General features: G+C 38.2%; 1 protein-coding gene across 2 annotated transcripts in view; it reads right to left on the bottom strand.

Annotated features, from left to right (window-relative positions):
* camkmt (calmodulin-lysine N-methyltransferase) overlaps positions 1-22,095 on the bottom strand; it is a 106,783-nt gene extending 84,688 nt beyond the window's left edge. The window contains exons 1-3 of one of the 2 annotated variants that reach the window (XM_016295016.1): positions 21,605-22,095; positions 21,313-21,491; positions 20,596-20,660 (exon numbers count right to left, since the gene is read on the bottom strand). In XM_016295016.1, the coding sequence (XP_016150502.1) occupies positions 20,596-20,660; positions 21,313-21,491; positions 21,605-21,724 (364 nt within the window). In that variant the 5' untranslated portion in view covers positions 21,725-22,095. The remainder of the gene's footprint in view (positions 1-20,595; positions 20,661-21,312; positions 21,492-21,604) is intronic. The other variant, XM_016295015.1, reaches the window with a different exon arrangement.
* Positions 22,096-22,482: the final 387 nt, after the last annotated feature.

A 22,482-nucleotide genomic window follows, 5' to 3' on the forward strand; every position in this document is an offset into this window, starting at 1 on the left:
GCCTTAAAAAAAAAAAAAAAAATATTGGTGGGGGGGGGGGGGGGGGAATCTCACTCCCCCAAATTTTGAACGATAGTGTATATTTCAAATAAGACCATAAACAGCGCATAAAAAAAAAACACTGTGTTTGGTCACTTCACCAGTAGGTATGATGATGTCTTACTATATAAGTGGGCGGCTTTTGACCAGAATATACCACATAAGGAAGAGACTTTATGTCAGAAATTGAAAATCAAGGTCTAGACAGTCCTCTGACTTTGGTTGGTTCAAGCTGCAGTATAACAGGAAGTGGGCTCTGGTCCCCTCTAGCCCTCATTTGTACTTTCTAGAGTCTAACACAGAGAGGCTGGTCTCATCAGCAGTTGAAAAGCCCACCACCGGTGATATTTTAGCACTCGGGAGAGATAATAAAAGGCAAAATCAAATCATTTGATTAAAGTTGAACTAGGAGTGCGGGACCCCTGCCTCTGTTAACGACTGAAGTCCTTCTATCAGGAAATCAGACGGTCAATCAGAATAATTTGGCTGCTGTGATGATGACATCCCCAGCCTGAACATACCCCCAACTGTGTGTGTGTGTGTGTGTGTGTGTGTGTATGTGTGTGTGTGTGTGTGTGTGTGTGATCATCCGTGAATGGAGCGGTGAGAATGCTTTCCACAAAACTGGTATGCAAACACACACACACACACACTGGGTGCTGAATGTTGAGGAGGAGGGAGTGTGTTTGTGTGAATTGTGATTTGGAGTCTGAGTAGTTGAGGGCAACAAATGTGCGTGATCCACAAATATATTCTGAATTCCAGGGTGCAAATAGTGCAATCGCTTGTGAGAGGGAACACACACACACACACACACACACACACACACTTAACCCCACACAGAGACAAAGCCACGGTTGAGCAGGCCAATGTGCCTGAGGATACTGTAGTTACTATAACACTGCTCAAATAAATGTGGCTTGTGCGTAGTGCCGACAGGTGCATACAAACACACACAAACACAGGTTAGTCGGTTTGGAAGGGAATACTAAGGGAATTCTCTGCTTACTGACCACTGAACTGTGTTTACATAGTATGCAAACAGTACGTGAAACAGTATATAGCATGCAAAAACATACAGTATGCTTCATACAGTAGTTTTCTACATTGCTGTCACATGATCTCACTAAGTTGCATGCTTAATTCAGCAGTGGTGTAATTACAGAAATGAAAATATAAATCCTTTTAATAATTTTCCTTTTTTAATCCTATTTCTGTAAAAATGTCTTAACACACTTAACCCCACACAGAGACAAAGCCACGGTTGAGCAGGCCAATGTGCCTGAGGATACTGTAGTTACTATAACACTGCTCAAATAAATGTGGCTTGTGCGTAGTGCCAACAGGTGCATACAAACACAGGTTAGTCGGTTTGGAAGGGAATACTAAGGGAATTCTCTGCTTACTGACCACTGAACTGTGTTTACATAGTATGCAAACAGTACGTGAAACAGTATATAGCATGCAAAAACATACAGTATGCTTCATACAGTAGTTTTCTACATTGCTGTCACATGATCTCACTAAGTTGCATGCTTAATTCAGCAGTGGTGTAATTACAGAAATGAAAATATAAATCCTTTTAATAATTTTCCTTTTTTAATCCTATTTCTGTAAAAATGTCTTAACCTTTGACAGCTCAATCAAATAATGAGACAAGAAAGACATTTAAAAAATCAAGGTTTTTGATATTACGTCTGATTAATAGTCTCAATGAAATTTTAAAGAAAAAATATAAAACATAACTACTGTAATTGACACATTTATGAATGAAACGTATCCATGGCAATGTGGCAAGAAAATGATATGGATAATACAATATTAATAGAAAAAATAAGATAAGATTTTATTCCATTTTGATTGTAACGTAGTTTTGAAATATCATAATCACAATAAAGTCATATTTGCGAGTGGGAAACAAATTGTCAAATTGAAACATAATGGAAACATTGATAGAAAATATAGATAATAAATATCTATAATATCATATCTTTGCCAGTTAGTTTAATTTCACATGCTATATTTCTATAATTTTAAGTGTGATGTACGAAATACACTCTTAAAAATAAAGGTGCTTCAAAAGGTTCTTCAAGCGATGCCATAGAAGACCCATATTTGGTTCCACAAAGAACCATCCAGTCAAAGGTTCTTTAAAGAACCATCTCTTTCTAACCTTTTTGTAATCTGAAGAACCTTCTTTCACCACAAAGAACCTTTTGTGAAACAGAAAGGTTCTTCAGATGTTAAAGGTTCTTTATGGAACCATTTAGACAAAAAGGTTCTTCTATGGCATCGTGAAACACCTTTATTTTTAAGAGTGTAGCTTATAGACAACAAGAGTATAGCTACTTTTTTTTTTTTTTAAGATTTATTTTTGCCATTTTTGTATTTATTTTGATAGGACAGTATATCTAGGACAGGAACAGTTACACAATTTTAATGATTAACTTTATGTAACAAACATTGAGTTTCTGTATAATTTATAAATGATAGTCAAGATGTAGTTGTTGGTTCTTTAGTTTTGTTTAGGCTACTTGTGGTTCCAACTTTTCACAGAGTAAAAAAAATCATATATATATACATACACACACACGCACATATATATGTATATATTTCATTACATTGATTTCATTACAGTAAAGAATGGAACTGCATACTACATGAAATGCAATTGGCTTCTTGTGTCAAATGACCTGACACCGGCGTCAAAGTCTCTGTACCCTGATCTTGCATCCTTTAACCTGAGGCGAGAGTGTGCGAGGCTCCGGATAATGAAGGATGAGGAAAGCTCTGAGCATCCTAACAATCCTTCAGTCTCATCCTTTGTTCCCAAGTCCACACACAACATGCTATTTCTGCCTAGGAATTACAGGAAAAGCATTACAGGGAACTAAAAAAAGGGCCAAAAATGCGCACAACATAGGGTGAGAGTGGGTGAGGGAGAGAGGTGTACTCCATATGACCACTTTAATGCACTAAGATGTTGTTGAGCAGGAATATTATTGATGTTTCTGTGGCAACACAGCCTGAAGCTGAGGATTATACTGCCAACACTCTTGAGAGAGAAAGAGAGAGAGGAAAAACAAGAGGATGAGTGAAAATGAAACAACTAAAAGGGCACCGAGGGTGAGGGGGGGATGGAGGGACCACGAGAGAGAGGAAAAGGGGTACCACAACAAGAAACGGAGAGAGTGTCCCCTCAGCAGGGAGATGACATGTGTGTGTACTACTTTTAAATCTTCCTAAAAATCCCAGGCCACTTTTTCTCTCTCTAATTCTCCTGCTCTTTGCCTCTATCAATCAAATTTGCCAGCAAAATGATCATCTGTTCAGGATTATCTTGGCTCAAGCCATCTCTCAAATTACATAGCACTACTTTTATTCATCTATCCTGAGGGTCATCCCTTAAAACACGTGTATGAGAGTTTGTTAATATACACTGCTGGTGTTCAATTGCATTTGCATAATTGTATGGTATTATTGTGCATGTATCCAATCCAAGAAAAAGTATATAAAGATATAGATATGTCTATATATACGCATAATGCGATTATCTTCTAAATGTGATGAAAAAATGCCAATATCATTTCCAAAATCCATTTTCAGAATGGTCAGATAATGGTATTGTAAATATCCATCCCTCTTTATGTAGGATTTGCAAAAAGCTTTTGTTTTGCCAGAAGCTTTCGAAGCTCTACGTGAGCATTATTTTTTATTTTTTATGGCTCCCCTCATTTGGTCATTGTAGAAAAACATGGAGAAAAAAAAGCATAACTCATTTGTTTGATAAATGACATTGGCATTTCAATTATAAAACCTAATTACACACTCTCTAAAGATTGTTAAAAAACTCCCTCCCGCCCCGTAAACACCTGCTTCTCACATTACCTAAATTTAATCTCCTTGCTAAAATTGTCCCCACACTTTAACTTCCAAATAAATTTGCTATTGCAAAACGTACTAATAACAGACATCAATAAGACAGAAAAGCTCTGGGTAGTTTTTGCTAAATAAATAGCACCATTCATTATCCAGATTAATACTTACGCCGAATAGCTTCCAATTAAAATAATTTACTCACATTGCCGATCAAATTTACAGGGAGAGGAAAAACAAAATAGCAGCAGGAGGTTTACGTTTGTGTGTGTATGTGTGGGGGAGAGTGAGAAAGAAGCTATGGGTTTGTTTCTAAAAGGAGTCTTAAAGGCTGTCATGAGTCAAAGTGCTCTATTTAAGGCTGTATGGCCATATACACACACACACACACACATATAAACACAACTGCGCGCGCACACACACACACACACACACACACACGCATAGCATAATCCAACCCAACAAGTGTGTGGAAAACGAGCTGATGATTGTAATGTTAACAGGCCCAATGCGTATCATTCGGTCGAGTGGGGAAAGAACTAATGTAATCTATTCACTTCAATCGCTCCATTCCTTCTTCTCTTCCCCTCCATTTGGTATCAAAAATATCAACATGCTTCACTTCAAAAATCAAACAAACCTCAGTCCGGCTACGTGTGGCAAAAAAGCCAATTTTAGGGTTGGCTAAATAATTAGGCAACTGTAAAATAAAGCACGATTAAGCAGGTTCTTTAGATAAAAAAAAAAAGATGTATTCGTATTCATATTAAAAAACACCATCCCTCTGAATCCATGAAATGTGCTCATCCTGGTCTGAGAGGTTTTATTAACTATCTTAACCTAAAGCCTACCAGACGATGACGTTAGGCCACAGGAAAACCTTTGAAAAAGAAAACTTAAAGAAGAAAAAAGACACACTCCTTCTCAGGCTGGGATATTTTAGGGTCCATTTTCTTAGTTTACATTTCATTAAAATGTTGCAGCTGCTACCACCTTCAGGTCAGAGGAGGTACAGCAAGACAGAAACTTTTATATCATAACTGTTGTGATCTTGAAGCTTTTTCACACCCCAAATTTAATAAATAAAAAGTTTCTTTCAACTTGGGACACTATGTAGGACACTTAAATTAAAAAAATAATAAAAATAAAAATCAATACAGGACATTACATGGACAAAGATTAAGCAACACTTATTTTAAGACATTTTAGGGTATGAAAATAAGTGTAATAAATGTATGGGTCAGAAACTATAAACCTTCATAATTTAATTTTGCCATTTTCATATTCATTTTTTTGTAACGTTTTATATGTTTTACCCTTGTCCACAGGCTCTCAATTTTCAGTTTAAAATATGAATCTATGATAACGAATATTACATAAAAAATTATGATAATCTAAACAAAGAGTGAAATAATCATAAAACATAATTTTTTGCAATTTGTATACAAATTCTGTCTAAACAATGATACACTTTTCCCCTGAGTGTATGTGCGTATATATATATATATATATATATATATATATATATCTGGTGGATTGGAAACAGGCATGTTTTTGGGCTTTTTTAGCATGATAAAATGAAGAAGAGACAGGAAATAATTGGGTTGCAAGCTGGACTCAAACCAATATGAGCACCAACCTGTCAAGATCTGGTGAAAAATTGCACAGTGCATAACTGCTTGTACATTTCCAAAAGGCTCTAAATGAATAATGTGAGTGGCAAATACACATGTACAAAATTGCAATAGTGGGTTCTGAGAGGTTAATAAAACACTGCTAGGTCAAAAGACCTGCATTTGCACCATCCACCATCACATATCACAAGTTGAAAGTGAATGAGAGCAAAACAGGTGGGTAATTCTTGTTTTACATGATAATATAGATAAATACATGGAATATATTTAATATAATTTAAAAAAAAAATTTTTTTTTATTATTATTATTTATTAACACATGTGACCCTGGAGCACAGAACCAGTCATAAGTAGCACAGGTATATTTGTAGCAATAGCCAACAATACATTGTATGGGTCAAAAAAGATTTTTCTTTTACGCCAAAAATTTAATTCTTGTTTTACATGATAATATAGATAAATACATGTAATATATTTAATATAATTAAAAAATATATATATTTTTTTATTATTATTTATTAACACATGTGACCCTGGAGCACAGAACCAGTCAAAAGTAGCACAGGTATATTTGTAGCAATAGCCAACAATACATTGTATGGGTCAAAAAAGATTTTTCTTTTACGCCAAAAATCATTCGAATATTAAGTAAAGATCATGTTCCATGAAGATATTTTGTAAATTTCCTACCGTAAATATATCAAAACTTAATTTGTGATTAGTAATATGACATTGCTGAGAACTTAATTTGGACAACTTTAAAGGCGATTTTCTCAATATTTAGATTTTTTTTCAGATTCCAGATTTTCAAATGGTTTCATCTCAGCCAAATATTGTCCTATCCTAACAAACCATTCATAAATGGATAACTTATTTATTCAGTTCAAATTTTAAAAATTGACCCTTATATTGGTATTGACCCTTAGTATTGTGGTCCATACATAATAATCTTGACTCCCAGACTTGCAATGTGGTCAGTGTGGATTTTGCTTAGCGTGAGATACAATGACTTAAAATGAAGTCCCGATGCCCCTTTTGTATTTAATTATAATGGTTAGTGTGTGAGACATTATAATTGACAAACCGTCTCGGCAGACGTGCAAAGTTGAGGGAATGATTGGCCATATGTGCACCTGATCAATATCTGTGAGTATCTGTAATGCACTTGTCACTGTCACAAGACCGCAAGCCAAATTAATAGTGCAAGCTTGTCTTTGATGAGTGTGTAATACAGCAAAGGTGACGTGCTCGGGGAGAGCGATCGTGCGCTCGGGTCGCTCTTTTAATGTGCAGCGGCATGTATATATCTGTAAAAGAAGAGTGAGGTGTAAATGCATCATGTGCACACTTGTGTTTGTGTGTTTCTCTCTAATGGTCCTCGGGGGCAGGGAGCTCCTCCATCAGCAGGGCATTAGCACTCCATTGCCCCGCCTGGGTATCGATGGGTCGCTGTGGTGATGCCACCCCCTAAGGGCCACCACGCCCTCTGGACCGTCTGGCTGAGTGACCTCTGACCTCGAAGCTGTTTGGCAGGGCTGCGTTGACTGCGACACAGTACTGGCCATCGATCTTCCACTGACACCAGGACAGCACTTAACACTCCGACTGTGGGAGTAATGGAGCCTGCCCGCTGTTATTACTGACCCTGTGTGTGTGTGTGTGTGTGTGTGTGTGTGTGTGAGAGAGAGATAGAGGCCAGTACTGGGCATCTCTCAACCTCTCACTGTCCTTTTCTTTTGCTGTCCATCTCTATCAATATTAATAATGAATGTCTGAATATCCAGACAAGAAGCAGCGTGTCTACTCAAGAGATTAATCTTTCCTCCCATAAACCCCTCCTACACCTTCACCCTTTTCTTCGACCGGTCTGAATCCTGGAGCCCAATTAGAAAGTGTCACTTTAAAAAAGCACCATGGTATTATGGCTTTGGCAAACTTTTTGTGAAAAGTCACATTTAGCCCCCAAATTAAATGAAATTATTTAATGTTTTATTTGAATTATTGAGATGAAAGAAAATTAATATTTTTCTTAAATACATTATTAAATTAAATTTTACAATTAATATACAGAGAATAACCACTGAAAATAGTACCAACTAAAAAAAAAAAAAAAAAAAAGTAAAATGTCCAGACACATTATGGTAATGCTTAATTATTACAAAAATATCACAATGCAAATTTAAAATTAAAATTTTCTTTATGCACAATTCTTTACAAAAATGATTAATTATTAAAAAATATATAAATGTAGCCCCATTTGATTTTGGTGTGAAATGTGCAAATTATTTATTTAAAAAAATATTGATTAAAAATAAGTAAATTATAAAATTGCTTATTTTTCCCCATTTGATTTTGGTGTGAAATGACATGAGCCAATTTTCCTGGGAAAAAAACCCACTTGTTTATACACAAATATTTACAAAAATTATTGATTAAAAATAAAAATGTTACATTTGATTTTGGTGTAAAATATGGCATGACCATATTTTCATGGGATTCTTTATATATGTTTATTAAGAAAAATTTGTACGGTTTATAAATAAATAAATACATAAATAAATAAATAAATAATTTTTTGGAGTGAAATATGCCATTGGCATGGCTTCATGGGATGTTTTTCATGGCATGTTTTTTTTTCATTGCATGCTTTTCCTGCTCATGTTACCATATAAATGATTGACTTGACATTTTTGGCATCTTCTTTGACATACTTTGGAGTACCACATGAATATCATAAGCATAAATATATGAATATGAATGTCATTCAGTGCCATAATATACATGAAAATACCATGACACTGCCATCAGATACCATAACTGTACCTTAATTTCTATTAATAGTACTTTTTGCAAGAGTTTTAGGCATGACTGACACAAAGACGAGCAACAATAGACAGCAGAAAAGAATGCGTCTTATATGAATACAACTGTCCTTCCGTTCCACACCCTCTCAGTTTCTCTCTCATGGCCACAAGCTTGTGTCTGATCGCTTCATATCTGCAGCCAATCTCTTCATTATTTACAGTAATAGCCTGTCAAAGCCATGCATTCAGTCTCTCTAAATAACGCGCACCCACAGTTGGGCAATGTGCATGGTGCATGCACTGGCCAGTTAGAGCTCTCTCCCGATGGCAGCCCGGGGCTAGCTGCTAAATGGAATGCTTCACCTCAATTGAATAGGAATCATTTCTCCTTTATTTCTCCATGTGCGTGACCTTGTCTTTCTTCCCCTGTGTGAGGTGAAGGACGCAGGGGGCTCGCCGCTGGCTGGTGGGGGCTTAGTAGAGGCTGGAGAGGGACATTAGAGAAGCGGTCTTTAGCAGACGCAGACCCGGAGCCCAGGTCACGGCAGGGGAAAGAGGCTCTTGAGTGATCTGATTGCCTGGTGCAGGATGCGGCGGTCCTTAGAAAGGTTGCTAATAGCATAGCCCCCTTTTAGTGAGCAGGACAATACTGGCTAATTCAATCTGATGCAGAGCTCTTGTATACACACAAGAGTACACACAAATGTAGACGGGCGTTTAACTGAAGAGAAAAAACGGCGGAAAACATGCGTGCGCTTACACAGACGCACACACACATACGCTCGCATTCCTACCCAGTTCAGCCGTATTCGTTACCTACGAATATCTGCCCGCATAGCTACGTGCACTGCGGACTGGAAAAGCCGATGGCACTTGTTTTGAATTGATTGCTAAAACACTGGGTTTTGAGGCACCGGAGAGAATGGACTTAAATGATTCGCATTGATTAGTGATGCCCCACTTTGGAGCACGCTATGGGTTTCAGCTCACACTCGCAGCGAGGGCAACGGCACATCATCAGTGCGCGCACAAGCATTAAAATGAGAGTGAGCGAGTGTGCGAGTTCAGATAGACTGAATTACCTCTTCATGCAACGTAATGTGACACTCCTCAATTAATATCTTCAGCATGAGAGGAATTAAGCGTCAATTTAGCATGTTAGCCGCTGCAATTTTATCAACGTGGCAACTCATTTGTTTGATTGGTAAATACAACCACGCAAAGTTCCAGAAAGTTAGAGGGCAGAATTTCTAATAAACCAGATGTTTTTGGATCTATTAAAAATGGAACGAACAACAGGTGAATGTTTGTCCGATCAGATAAGGCCAAACAAACTATTTTGCAAAGTATGAGAGTGCCCCCAACTGGACACTCGTCAGACAATTAAAACAGCTAAAACAATTAGAGCACAGCCCGCCGTATAACCACCACGAGAGGTTTAAAAACGTCCGATCTCAAAAAAACACCTAAATAAACATGCCTTCTCTCCACAAGTATCCCTGTGAAGAGTTTCGGCAATGTGTTTTTCTCACTGTGTCAAAACACAGAGGTCATATGAGAGGCATTCACTGCCATTTCAGAGGCCCCAGGTAAGAGAGATGCAATTAGGACGCTAGCACGATCAATTAACCAGCTCTCCAAATCTACAGTAATTAGCTTCTCCATTGTGGAACAGTTGTAAAAAGCCACTTGGCAAAGCAGCGAAAAAGCATCGACTGGATTGTTTGGAGGGAATGTGGGTGTGTGTGCGTGTACGAGTATCATTGTGTGCATCTTTGTGTGCCACAAACTGTTATACAGAGTGTGATGTGATTGTGTACTGGAGAAGGGGTGTTGGCAGGCTCTTTAACTGGTGTACTTACAAAACAATAGTGCGTCTCTCAAACGCCGGTCAGATATGTGAAGATCACGTGCACGGTTTCTACCAAAACGTACATTTGTGTTACATTTGAAAGGCTCTTTTTTTGACATGGGCTTTACAGGCACGTACCTAAAAAGCTCAGTGGGGAGGCTTGGCATCATCTGGTCACTGGACCAGCACTACATCAATCCCCCATAATCCTTTTGGGCCAGATGGGCAGGAAGAGGTGGGTGAAAGAAGCAGCAACGTCACCCCCACCGCACTCCCCTAATTCTGCGTTCTGATTGGTCGGCCCACCCTCAATGCATTCTGTGAAGCATGAACCCCTGGACTGGGACTAATAAATGACTTCTCCTTTCTGCGGAAGATTACGTCCCCTCATGGCTCCGCTAAGACAATGAGACAGGAACCAACCTGCTGGAACAGAGGTGGGCCGCTTTGAGCTGGGTGAGAAGGTAGAAACGAGGCACAGTGGCTGAACCAGAATCCATTCACTAGACTCATTCACAACTAGGCCAGAAAGTTTAGTCACCATCATGATGTTCCAAATCTGTATGAATTTTTGGCTTCTGCCAAACACTAAGATGATATTTTGAAGAATGTTTTTCTCCATAAAATGAAAGTCAATGAGGTCAAAACTGGATGGACAAAATTAGGGTCCAACATTGGCTGGATCCAAAAAAAAATACTAAGGTGTAACATATCAAAGTCATGCAGGTTTGGAGCAACATGAGTGTGAGTAAATGATGGCAATTTTCATTTTGGGGGAACTGCTTTAACATTAAGACATAAATACTACCTAGAGTGTTTGGAAAAAAAAAAAAAAAAAGAGATGTGTAAAAAAAAAAGCAAAAGTGTGGGGTCTCTGTCCTGTCTTGAAAAGCTAGTGATGTGAAGCGGCTTGCTGTACATATGAAAAAGTGCAGACAATAGGCAAGCCAAGCAATCAGCCCGCTTCTACACAACTCCTCTGTGGCGCGACCCAAAACCAGGGGGTGTGGGCTTCTTAATCTTGCTTCTCTTACCAGCGCAGGGATCTGGAGGTGTCATATTCCTCCAAAACATTCCTGCTCCTTTCGCTCCAAATGGCCGACGTTTTGTCGCCAGTGCAGGGCCCCTTGTAATGAACCTGGGGGGGATCTTCAGAACTCAATGACTGGACGTAATTACTTCTCTCCTTTTCTTCGCTTCTTTTCTCCTCACTGGCTCTCCCTCTGAGCCGTACCGGCCCCCAGCTTTTGGGCTGGCTGGTCAAATACAAAAGGCAGGCTGCACCGAGTCCAGCTGGGGGGAGAGGGTTGGGCTGGAAAGGGGGAGTGTTTCGGGGCCCAGAAGCCCCCGATCAGCTGTCACTGAGACACCGAGCGACTCAGCACTCTTCACTAATGCCTGCAACCTTACAGAATTGACCTTGACAACCATTAAACAAAGTTGTTTTTTTGACAGATAACGTACGCAATCTAAGTGGTCAAAGTAAAACTTACCAACTCATTCTGAGCATCCTCAACTTCAGAGAAGTGAATTATGATTTAGTACAAATTAAAAAAAATATTTATTATATATACTGTATATATATATATATATATATATATTTGTGTGTGTGTGTGTGTGTGTGTGTGTGTACCTGGTATTTATCACGTTATGGGAACCAAATGCCCCCACAAGGATAGTAATTCCAGTAACTTTCGACCTTGTGGGGACATTTTATAGGTCCCCATGAGGAAACAAGCTTACAGAATGAAGAGACAGAATACAGAATGAAGTTTTTTGAAAATCTAAAAATGCAGAAAGTTTCCAGTGAGGGGCAGGTTTAGGTGTAGGGTTAGTGTAGGGCGATACAAAATACAGTACAAACGTGTGTGTGTGTGTGTGTGTGTGTTCATGCCCATGTCTACTATTTTTATATTTAGATTACTCTTGCCATCATCTCAAATGCACTTAAACTTAAAAACACAAATAATTTAATACTACTGTTAAATGGTCTCAAAATGAATATCAACTTCACATATTGTAAAATATATTGTTGGGATGCCTACAATCACTTGCAAAACTTAAAATTATTGATTTTAGTTTTCAGTGTCTTATTTTTTATTTAGACAAATAGTACAGAATTTGATGGCCATTTATTAGTTATTGGCCATAAAATTAAAAGACTTATCGACTTATTGAAACTCATACTGACCAAAATTAGGGCATAAAAGGAGATAAAATGGTAATATATTATAATATGAATCAATTCAAAATAAATGTTTAAACCCCTGTTTTTTTACTTATAATTAAATAAGAGACAGATGCATTTGTTATGATCAATTTTCCATCATATAAGAATAAAGGATATGAGTTTTAAACTAAAAATAAATATTAACATAAATTAATGTTTCTAAAAACATAAAAGCCTATGGAAAAAAACACACATTAGGCATGTTAGCCCTGCTAATTAGCTGACATACATGTAAACCAAGAGACAGCACTTATAAAAATAAGTGTGTGAGAGTCATTACATTGAGTGCTTTGCAGACAAACATACATTCAGACAACACACACACACGCACACACGTCCCTCCCGGGAGTCATTTTTGGAGTGCTGCCCAAGCTCTGAGGAAGAGGTGGCTATTCACATGCCTTGTTCTCCACCAAGACGCTAATCAGATAAATGATCTATTTGTTTTAAAACATCATCAAGTACATTAGGGTTGCTGGAGACCTGGCATGGTTGCTAGGCAAACCAGGGGGCGGGGGGCTCGAAAGGGTGAATACGAACATTGATGGGGTTCCACAAACGGACCAATGTGATGACAGAAAAGTGCACTCTGATAGACACAGAGAAATGAGAGACAAATTAACTACATTACATTAAAGGAGTAGTTCACTTCCAGAACAAAAATGTACAGATAATGTACTCACCCCCTTGTCATCCAAGATGTTCATGTCTTTCTTTCTTCAGTCGTAAAGAAATTATGTTTTTTAAGGAAAACATTTCAAGATTTCTTTCCATATAATGGACTTCTATGGTGCCCCCGAGTTTGAACTTCCAAAATGCAGTTTAAATGCAGCTTTCAAAGGGCTCTAAACTACCCAGCCGAGGAAGAAGTGTCTTAACTAGCGAAACGATCAGTTATTTATTTTTTTTTAATTACAATTTATATACTTTTTAACCTCAAACGCTCTTCTTGTCTAGCTCTGCGTGAACTCTGTTTTTTCCGGTTCATGACAGTTAGGGGCCGTTCACATGTCGAGTCTAAAAATGCGTGGAAAACGCTAGGCGCACCACTTTCTGCTTTTTCCCCCCAAAGCCTTCGGGCGCTTGCGCTCCGGGGGCGTCTGCCGTTGCTAAGCAACCATGACCTGCACTCTCCATGAAGATGCATAAGTTTCAGCAAAGGATAAATGCATTTGCAGCACTAAAAATCGCTTGCACTAGCTCTGTTACTAAATTTATTTAAAAATGGCTATCCCTGTACAGCTATGGTCAGCTGTTCCTTTATCTTGGCTGAGCTTTCAATGTTGTTACGGGAAAGGATGAAGCTGATTGGTTGGTTCTTGTCACATGACCCGTGGTGCACTTATGGCATTCTGAAAAATTTTAATGCTTTTATCGTGGAAGCGCCTGGAAAAAATGAGTGCATCGCGACCACGTCGCTTCAATTATGAGCGCGCCTGCCGCGTGTCTACATTTGAAATAACAAACTTGAGTGCGCAAAAGACGCGTTATGTGAATGGCCCCTTAGGGTATGTCCATGTCGAAAAACTCCCATCTCATTTTCCCCTCCAACTACAAAATCGTCCTACATCACTGCAGAAGTACCGATCCAGTGTTTACAAAGTGAACATGCCAAGTTTTTTTAAACTCCAAATAAAAAAAACGGAAAAACATGAGATGGGAGTTTTTCAACATACCCTAACTGTCATGCACTGGGGAAAAAAACTGAGTTCACGCAGAGCTAGACAAGACGAGCGTTTGAGGTTAAAAAGTATATACATTTATTTTTTTTAGAAAATAACCGATTGTTTCGCTAGATAAGACCATTCTTCCTCAGCTGGGATCGTTTAGAGCCCTTTGAAGCTCCATTTAAACTGCATTTTGGAAGTTCAAACCCGGGGGCACCATAGAAGTCCATTATATGGAAAGAAATCCTGAAATGTTTTGCTCAAAAAACAATTTCTTTACGACTGAAGATAGAAAGACATGAACATCTTAGATTACAAGGGGGTGAGTACATTATCTGTACATTTTTGTTCTGGAAGTGAACTACTCCTTTAATCACTTACAAGTCCAATGGGAGCACAGAAACACACAGACACACTCACAGAGAAATAGAGGCCTATGGGTAACCTGTTGTTCTCTGTACAAAAAAATAAAAGTGCTTAAAAGTACCACAGTGCTAATATGGTTCTTTGGACATGGTACTATGGAACATGCATCACCGTACAACCATAGTTTCTGCACATGTACCATGGTATTCTTTGAAGTAGCTTGGAGTATCATGTAAATATCATCTGATAAAAGTGGGTGGTGATGTCACTAAATGGAGAAGGCTGAGTATTAATTAGCCCATTCTGATTTGGCAAGAAGATTTTAATACATTACTTTTTTATTAATCAATAATAAATCCAGAGATTGTGTCTGTTAAATTATGAAAACAAAAAATATCAACTAGCTTATTTAACATCAAGATACTAGTGGCATAAGTCTAAGTTCCCTTGCTTAAACTTAATCTTTGCACTTCCTAGAATATGCAAAATATACGTTAGACTCTTCCTGGCAACACTGCTGCATTTGGAAGGTTTTAGTGTGTTAGTGTTAAGACAAAAATTGTGCAAACTCCATAAAAAATTAAATCAAGTCTTTCCCTCATCAAAGTTTAGCGTTACCTTTGAGGCTAGTTAGTTCACAGGCAAGTGAAAAGTCAAAAATGTAATGCATGAGAGGCAAAAGGTGCATAAAACTTGAAAAATGATGGAGGACAAGTCTAATAATCAAGTCTGGAGTGTGAATTTCGGGTGTTATTACTTTCTTCATCCACCCCCTCTCCCTTCTAATTCCAGACTAGAAGGGACCTTTGCAACAAAAGAAAAAGTGTTACCTGGCTGCTAAGGTATGTTGGTAATTACTGTGGCATTACACCCCGCACAATATCCCTGCAAAGGCTAGTATTGTAATTTCTTTCCTTCAGGGTTCCCTTTATCACATCTCTTAGCTCTGATACTGCTCGCCCCACTGCTGACCCTGTAGCCATGATTAAGAACATTTGCTTCTATACTAATGCTTATAAAGCAAATCCTTTTATAATGCCATCTTGCACATAGCCAGAAAAAGAACATTATGTTTTATAATAATGCTTCACATAATGACTTTAATCTGGGTCAGTCATTTATCATTCAGCACAGAGTCCCGGTCAGTTCTGGGTCACTCAAACGCAGACAATATTTCCTGTAGGTGGCTTTTTCATGAAAGTAGTTCTTGGCCTTTTCACCAGTGGCACTGACTGAAGGCACTTTCACGGTCTATGATGAGCTTTGGGAGATTTGTGTTCAAAGTTTTCAAAATTAACTTTGTATAAATTGAGAATATTTACCAGTCAGATTGTAGTGTCACAATGTAACAAAAAATGTATAATACAGCTGAAAAAATTATTATACTAAATTTTTTAAGTGGTTGCAAACCATTTATTTTAGCTACATTAAAAAAAATATATGTTGAGTTAGTACACTAAATTTGTTTATTTAAATGTCAAAAAATTTATTGTAAAAAATCTCCAGGAGCAGTAAAAAATTTATATTTTTTAATAAATTGATTGCAACCACTTACCTTAAAAAATGTAGTCAATTCAATGAATAATTTTTTTCCCAGTGTAGTATAATAATATAGTATAATTGAGATAGGAAAAACTAATCTCAACAGTCCTCTAATCTCAACAGAATCCTACAGTTTAAACTTTTTAACATTTTAATCAAAATTATGAGAATAATGAATGGTACTATGAGATTAAAGTCATAATACTATGAAAATAAAGTCACATAGAAAGTGACAAAGTGATATGGTGGATAATTATATATTCAATTTGACTGATTTCAATTGTTCACGTTGCTTACAATAATGAGGTAGTTCCTAATAAAATATTTAGCAAATTGGCGAGAAACTGTTTTATTCATTCACAAAAGACCGTTCTGACTGGCATTTGGTGTTTGGTGAGTGTTAATTTTGGACTCTGCTTGCACACGTTCAACAGGCCGTTCTGCAGTAATGAGGGCTTGAGTCTGGTCAGCGAGCCGTCCTGTAAACAGTCTGAGAGCAGCGTTAATTAACTCTCACCGACACAGGAGAGCAGAACAAGGCAGAGATGGAGAGCCAGACCTCTGACCTCTGCAGGTCTAAACAGGCCTCATTGGACAGCCTCAATCTGAGCAATGAGTACACCGGGTCCCCTAATCTACATAATTGCCCAAGCAGGGGGTAGAACAGACGGGCATGTAAGTGGAGACCACTGGACACACACAAACAAACACATGATTCAAATGAAAAGACACACACACACTAATAACACTTATTAAGCTATGAAAAAGTCACAATCACACATGGATTCGTGATAAATGCATGGATTCTGAGGAAACCCAGCTGAGACGGAGCACTGACCGGTTAAGCCTGAATGTGGTGATTTCAGTGGGGATCAGTTCCTCCACCTCATCATGTGACCCCTCTGAAGAATGTTTTGGACGCAGGATAAAGACCCTGACTAGACTGGCTGAGAGTATCCTACCTATACCCACTGAGGCTTGCATTTTGAGGTAGTATTTTGTGAAAAATAAGTGTTAAAGGTGCAGTAGGAGATCTTGGAAAATGCTAACTTTAGCCTGATAGCACTGAAAGCGAACGTCCCACCCTCCCTGCAACCGCTGTCCAAAGCCACGCCCCCTGAACGCATATACACTCACAGACCAGAATACCACAGACAACATTACTACAATAGGCTGCATCAGCGGTTCCCAGTTCCAGTCCTCGCACTGGATGTGAAGACGTGTGTGTGTGTCAGTGTAATGTGTGTGAAGACGCTGTGCAGCGCAAATCCGTGAATGAATGTTCTGAAGTGAAGTAAACTTCAACGGATTTCCCCTGCTCAGAAAGTAGGGAGCAATGAACACTGTGTGGGGATCATATCGATCGGAACACAGTTCATGCACGTAGCTCACTTCTAATGAGCTGGTTATCTGAATCGGGTGTGTTAACTAAGCGAGACATGCAAAATATGCAGAGCTGGGGGGGGCGCGAGGACAGGAATTGGGAACCGCTGGGCTACATCATGTGTCATTCACTGGTGAGAAAACTTGAAAAAAGTACTACAATATCAGGAAGGAAGATCGGGTTGTTGATGTTTGTCTGCCATTCTCGCTCTGTCTGCACAGCGTGCGTCAACGCGCTGATGACGTATCCTGTCTGCGCGAACAGGGTGCGCAGAAGTATGCTAATACATACATTGACAGGCAGGTAGGAAAGCCAATTAAAAAGCTCGGACCGAGCGTTTTGATTGGACGAACATTTCTTGGTCCTACGCCTTCCACAGAATATATAAATACAGATAAATACATTTAGACCACTTAACTTAATGATTGCTATCGGGATGTGAAGAGACTTTCAATCAGCATAACAAAAAAAAAATTCTGAAAACAATCACCTATTGCACCTTTAACTAGCTTACCTCACTAATCAACCAGTCGGTTGTTTGATGCTTAGTCAACAATTGCAATCCAACCTTGCAAATGAGTAGGAGTTAAACAGCAAAGTTTTGGCTGGATAATAAAGGCCGCTTTCACATATTTGCCAATTGATTTCTTTTTACAGTAAATGTATCAGCTCAAGTAACAGTGTATTTAGCTTTTTGTTGTTACATTCACACATCAGCACCAAAATACCAGTAATTGTTAAATAAGAACCACTTTATTTTCACTATCCGTCCAATTTGACAACATTTTTTGACTTCTTTGGTGATGCAGGGACAAACTGCAAAGCCGAAGCAATAATTAATGATACCTAGCCATATATAACATTTCAAAGAAAAACTATTAAAAAGCACCAGAGTTTACTGTAAACCCTGTGGAGAAATCACAAACTTAAAGACTGTTCCAAAGCAGATTTCTTGCATGCTTATACTGGTAATCTCACGCTTTGTTCACACATGAATTTTCTGGAAAATACTTTTTGTGTGAAAGCACCTATTGTCTCGTTCGCACCTGCTGGTAGATGCGGTAACTACATCATCTGTCTGCAAAGAGCTCCTCGAAAATCAGTATCACTATTCCAGACCATGTATACTACAACTACATTTCCTCTACAGTTTTTAACCAACTCTGACCCAAGCACATGACAGTGGAAGAGCTGATGTTTGAATCCAAACCAGTGGTCAACAAGCCTCTCTAAAGCTCTTCACGTCCACCCAGCATGTTCAGATAAGACCTTTTGTGTCCCTCTTGATCCCTGCTGGAAACAACAGCACTTAAACCCACAGCACCGTCAACCCTTCCAACCCTGACAAGTTGGATCACCGTAATCCATACATTTGGATAGCTAATTCACATTCAGTGCCTCAGAGGACATAGAGACCTTTCGGCTTGTCAAATCCTCAGACGAGGATTTTAAACTGGGTATGTGGGGTGGGTAATACATGGGGCACCCCCGTTAGCAGACAATGCGCTTGCCCAGCTGAGCTGACAAGGACATAGGGGGAGATGTTTGGACTTACCAATGCGTAAGATCAATTAAGAGTGGTTGAGAGGAAGGTCTGAAAAGAGAAACGATGACCCTGCCGTAGAGGAGAGCCATGCTGCCCCTTTTCACTAATCCAGTAAAAGAGCCAAATATTTCAAGACATATCAGTCTACAAGCCACTGGAAACCTGCACAGGACCAGTCTCTTTCCTTTACTAAAACAGATCAACTGCAATAACATTTTCTGAGGCACTGGTTTATCTACCTAAAGCTCCTTTTGTGCTCAACAGAACAATGAAAGTCATACAGGTTTGGAACAACTTGGGTGAATAAATTATAGCCGATTTTACATTTTTGGATGAACTATCCCTTCAATACTGCACTTTAATGGCAAAACACAGTGATTATAATTGCTAAACTTAAGGAAAATGGCTTCAATTTTTGTTTTGGTTTCATATGTTTTACTCCTTATTTTCTCTGAATCTGAGCATAGTTGAGCCAAACCAGTCTGTCACAGTATAGCTCATGGCCTAAGAGCTAAGTTCAAAGTTCACTAGTTTTGGTCAAAATAGTAGTTACTGTGTTTTGTCTTGCAAAATTGTCTTGATAAATTGCTGCACAATATTCTGCTGCACAGGTCCAACAGACATCTAAAGTTGTATATACTGTATAAAGTGTGGGGTCTGTAAAAGTTAGTTTTGTTTTTTGTTTAAATGTTTACCAAGGATGCATTTATTCAATCAAAAGTACAATAAAATTGTATTTTGAAAAATCATTCAAATGTTTTCTAATTTAATAAATTGCAAAAAGTTATTTACTTCTTTGATGATAAAGCTACATTTTTAATATCCGTTACTCCAGTGTCACTTGATCCTTCAGAAATCATTCTAAATATGCTTGTGATTTGGTACTTAATGCTTTTTTATTATTATCATCAATGTTAAAAACAGTGCTGCTTAATATTTTTGTGGAATTTGTGATACATTTTATTCAGGATTCTTTGATGAATAGAAAATTCAAAAGAACAGCATTTGTAACATTAGAAATGTCTTTACTGCCACTTTTTACCTTTCACCATCCTTGCTGAAAAATTGTATTTAAAAAAAAAAAAAAAACAAAAAAAAAACCTCTTACTGACCCCAAACTTTTGAACAATAGTGTATATCATGAAAGAGTATTTAATACAAAGAGATGGCATAAATATATTTACAGTACACAGGAATTACCATTCATGGGAAACAATAAATCAGTTCACTTTATCTGCTACCTGTTGATTCTGCAACTTTGTTCAGTCACCTATATTCACTTATAAAGTATCATTTTGGCCAACTTAAATACTTGCTTTAAATTTCCCTGAAATGTACTCTGCCTATTTAATTGTTCAGAAGTACAATACTCCTGGCACAGACAGCAGGAGTCAATAAGTGGCTTATAATTAGGTGCTTCTAAGGCTCAAGTGTGCCTGCCTCTGGTGCATGATGGAGCTGCAGCTTGATCTGACCCCCTGCTGCCTGCCATAGCATATGCTCCGTTTAAGATTACAGTGAAATATTGTTCATTCATAATCAGAAAGTAGGCAGACTGCATTAAAAGAACACAAATCACCTCTATGTGATCAGTTTCAGAGAAAAAATCTAAACTGTTGTAAGAACACACGGACATGCATAGAAGGGATACTCACAGACATTTCCCGTGTTGTCAAAGCTGCTGAGCACCTCGTCCACTCTAATGGGACCAAGATTGTCTCTGAAATGCATTCATTAAATTAATTAGAATTGAATTATTAATTATAAATACAATGAGATAATGACTAAACGTTAGTGCTAGCTAAATGAAATATGATTCAATTAAAGTGTTTAATTATACTGACATAAGCAAAAGACTTAAATAAGCAGTTAAACCCAAAAAAGGATAATTCTGTCATAGTTTATTCACCCATTCTGCAATAAATAAAAATATGAATTCGCAGAATGTCAAAGCTGCTCTTTTTTTCCATTCCATACCGAACTACACATGGCTGTGATTATTTTCAATGGAATATTTCTGTGAAATATTTTCAGAGCATGATTTGCATTTAGACTTGTATGGTTCTTCTATGGTGCTTTTTATTATTATTAATATTATTCATATTTTTTGGAGTTTGACAACACTTGGTCCCCATTCGCTTTCAATTTATGGGAGAAAAAAAAAGCAGCGTGACACATACTTCAAAACTTTACCTTTTGTGTTTGACAGAAGAAGAAAAAAACAATATATCATATGGGTTTGTAACAACATGTGGGTAAAACATACAGAATTGACCTTTGTGAGAATTCTGCCTTAAAAATGGAAGTTCTTAACAATCCTGAAGCTAAATTGCTCATCTGCTCTAGTTAATTGAACCCTTTCTCCAGCATACCTGAGTAAGGCACTGTACTGAGGAAAGATTGCACTTCTGTACTCCACCCACTGCCCTTCCGATGGCTCGTCCGTCTCTGTGGGAGTGACCCTGCTCCTGGAGAACAGGCTAAAGGAGGAGAATCTTCGCACAGACACCTGCTGAACATCTGCACTGTCCAGCTGCTTCTGTTTCAGGACCTGCATTGTGAGAGATGCATAAGATTCTACTACTGAGACGCATCCAGATGTGTCTCAGTAGAAAAACGCATTACAGTTACGCTTATTTAACCAATTTACTAAACGGCCCTCACCTGTCGCAGAAGAGCCCAGCGTGCACGGGCCACATCGGTTCCACAGTGAGAGTCGTGATTTTGGTGATTGTTCGCGTGCATTTCTGTCGCAGCTAACGGTGGGTCTTTAAATGTATTCATGACAGAGCAACCTGCTTGATTTGATCCTGTTTCATGCAGAAAATAACTTCTCACAATATAACTACAACGACAACGGAATGCAGAGTCTGGGCGAAGACTTATTTGACATTTGTTTTCTGAATGTGGTTAAAATCGATGGTAGAATTTACTACCAATTCGCCGGTATGCGCTGGTCTCTGTTGCTTGGTAATACAATCCCATGCTACTTCCGTACACCACCTCCTCTTGTTGCAGGACGAAAGGAAATCAAATTCACTAGCAGAGTAATCGAACACTCGCCTCTATCGGCTGTCATCTATGATTATTGATTCGATTACTCTTGTCTGGACTAGATGTCATATTTTAGCGCCATTAGTGATAGGGAGTCTGACTCATTTCAGCGAGTCGGTTCTTTTGAACAGTTCGTTTCAAATAATCGATTCAAAAAGCTTTTTCGTGACGTTTTGGAAAACAGCCACATTAATGCGCATATTATGTAATAGCGGTGTTTATTTTAATTTCATGTGTTCCAGCTGAGTTTGTTGCAGCCATTCAGCTCATAAAAAAATAGCAATTAAGAAGAACCTAAATATTAATTGCATTCATATTAAACAACAAAAAATTGACTTTAATCAGCGAATTCAGTTTACTAATCTGCTCGTTGTTCGTTTTCAGTCGAACATGTACAAAAGAGTCGGTTTTCGGTTCAAGTCGTTGATTCTAGAACAGTTTGGACCGATTCAGTCTGTTTGCTAAATGAATCATTCAGACCGGGTTTG

This window comes from Sinocyclocheilus grahami, unplaced genomic scaffold (assembly GCF_001515645.1).
Source record: "Sinocyclocheilus grahami isolate Dianchi unplaced genomic scaffold, SAMN03320097.WGS_v1.1 scaffold328.1, whole genome shotgun sequence".
Classification (NCBI taxonomy): Eukaryota; Metazoa; Chordata; class Actinopteri; order Cypriniformes; family Cyprinidae; genus Sinocyclocheilus; species Sinocyclocheilus grahami.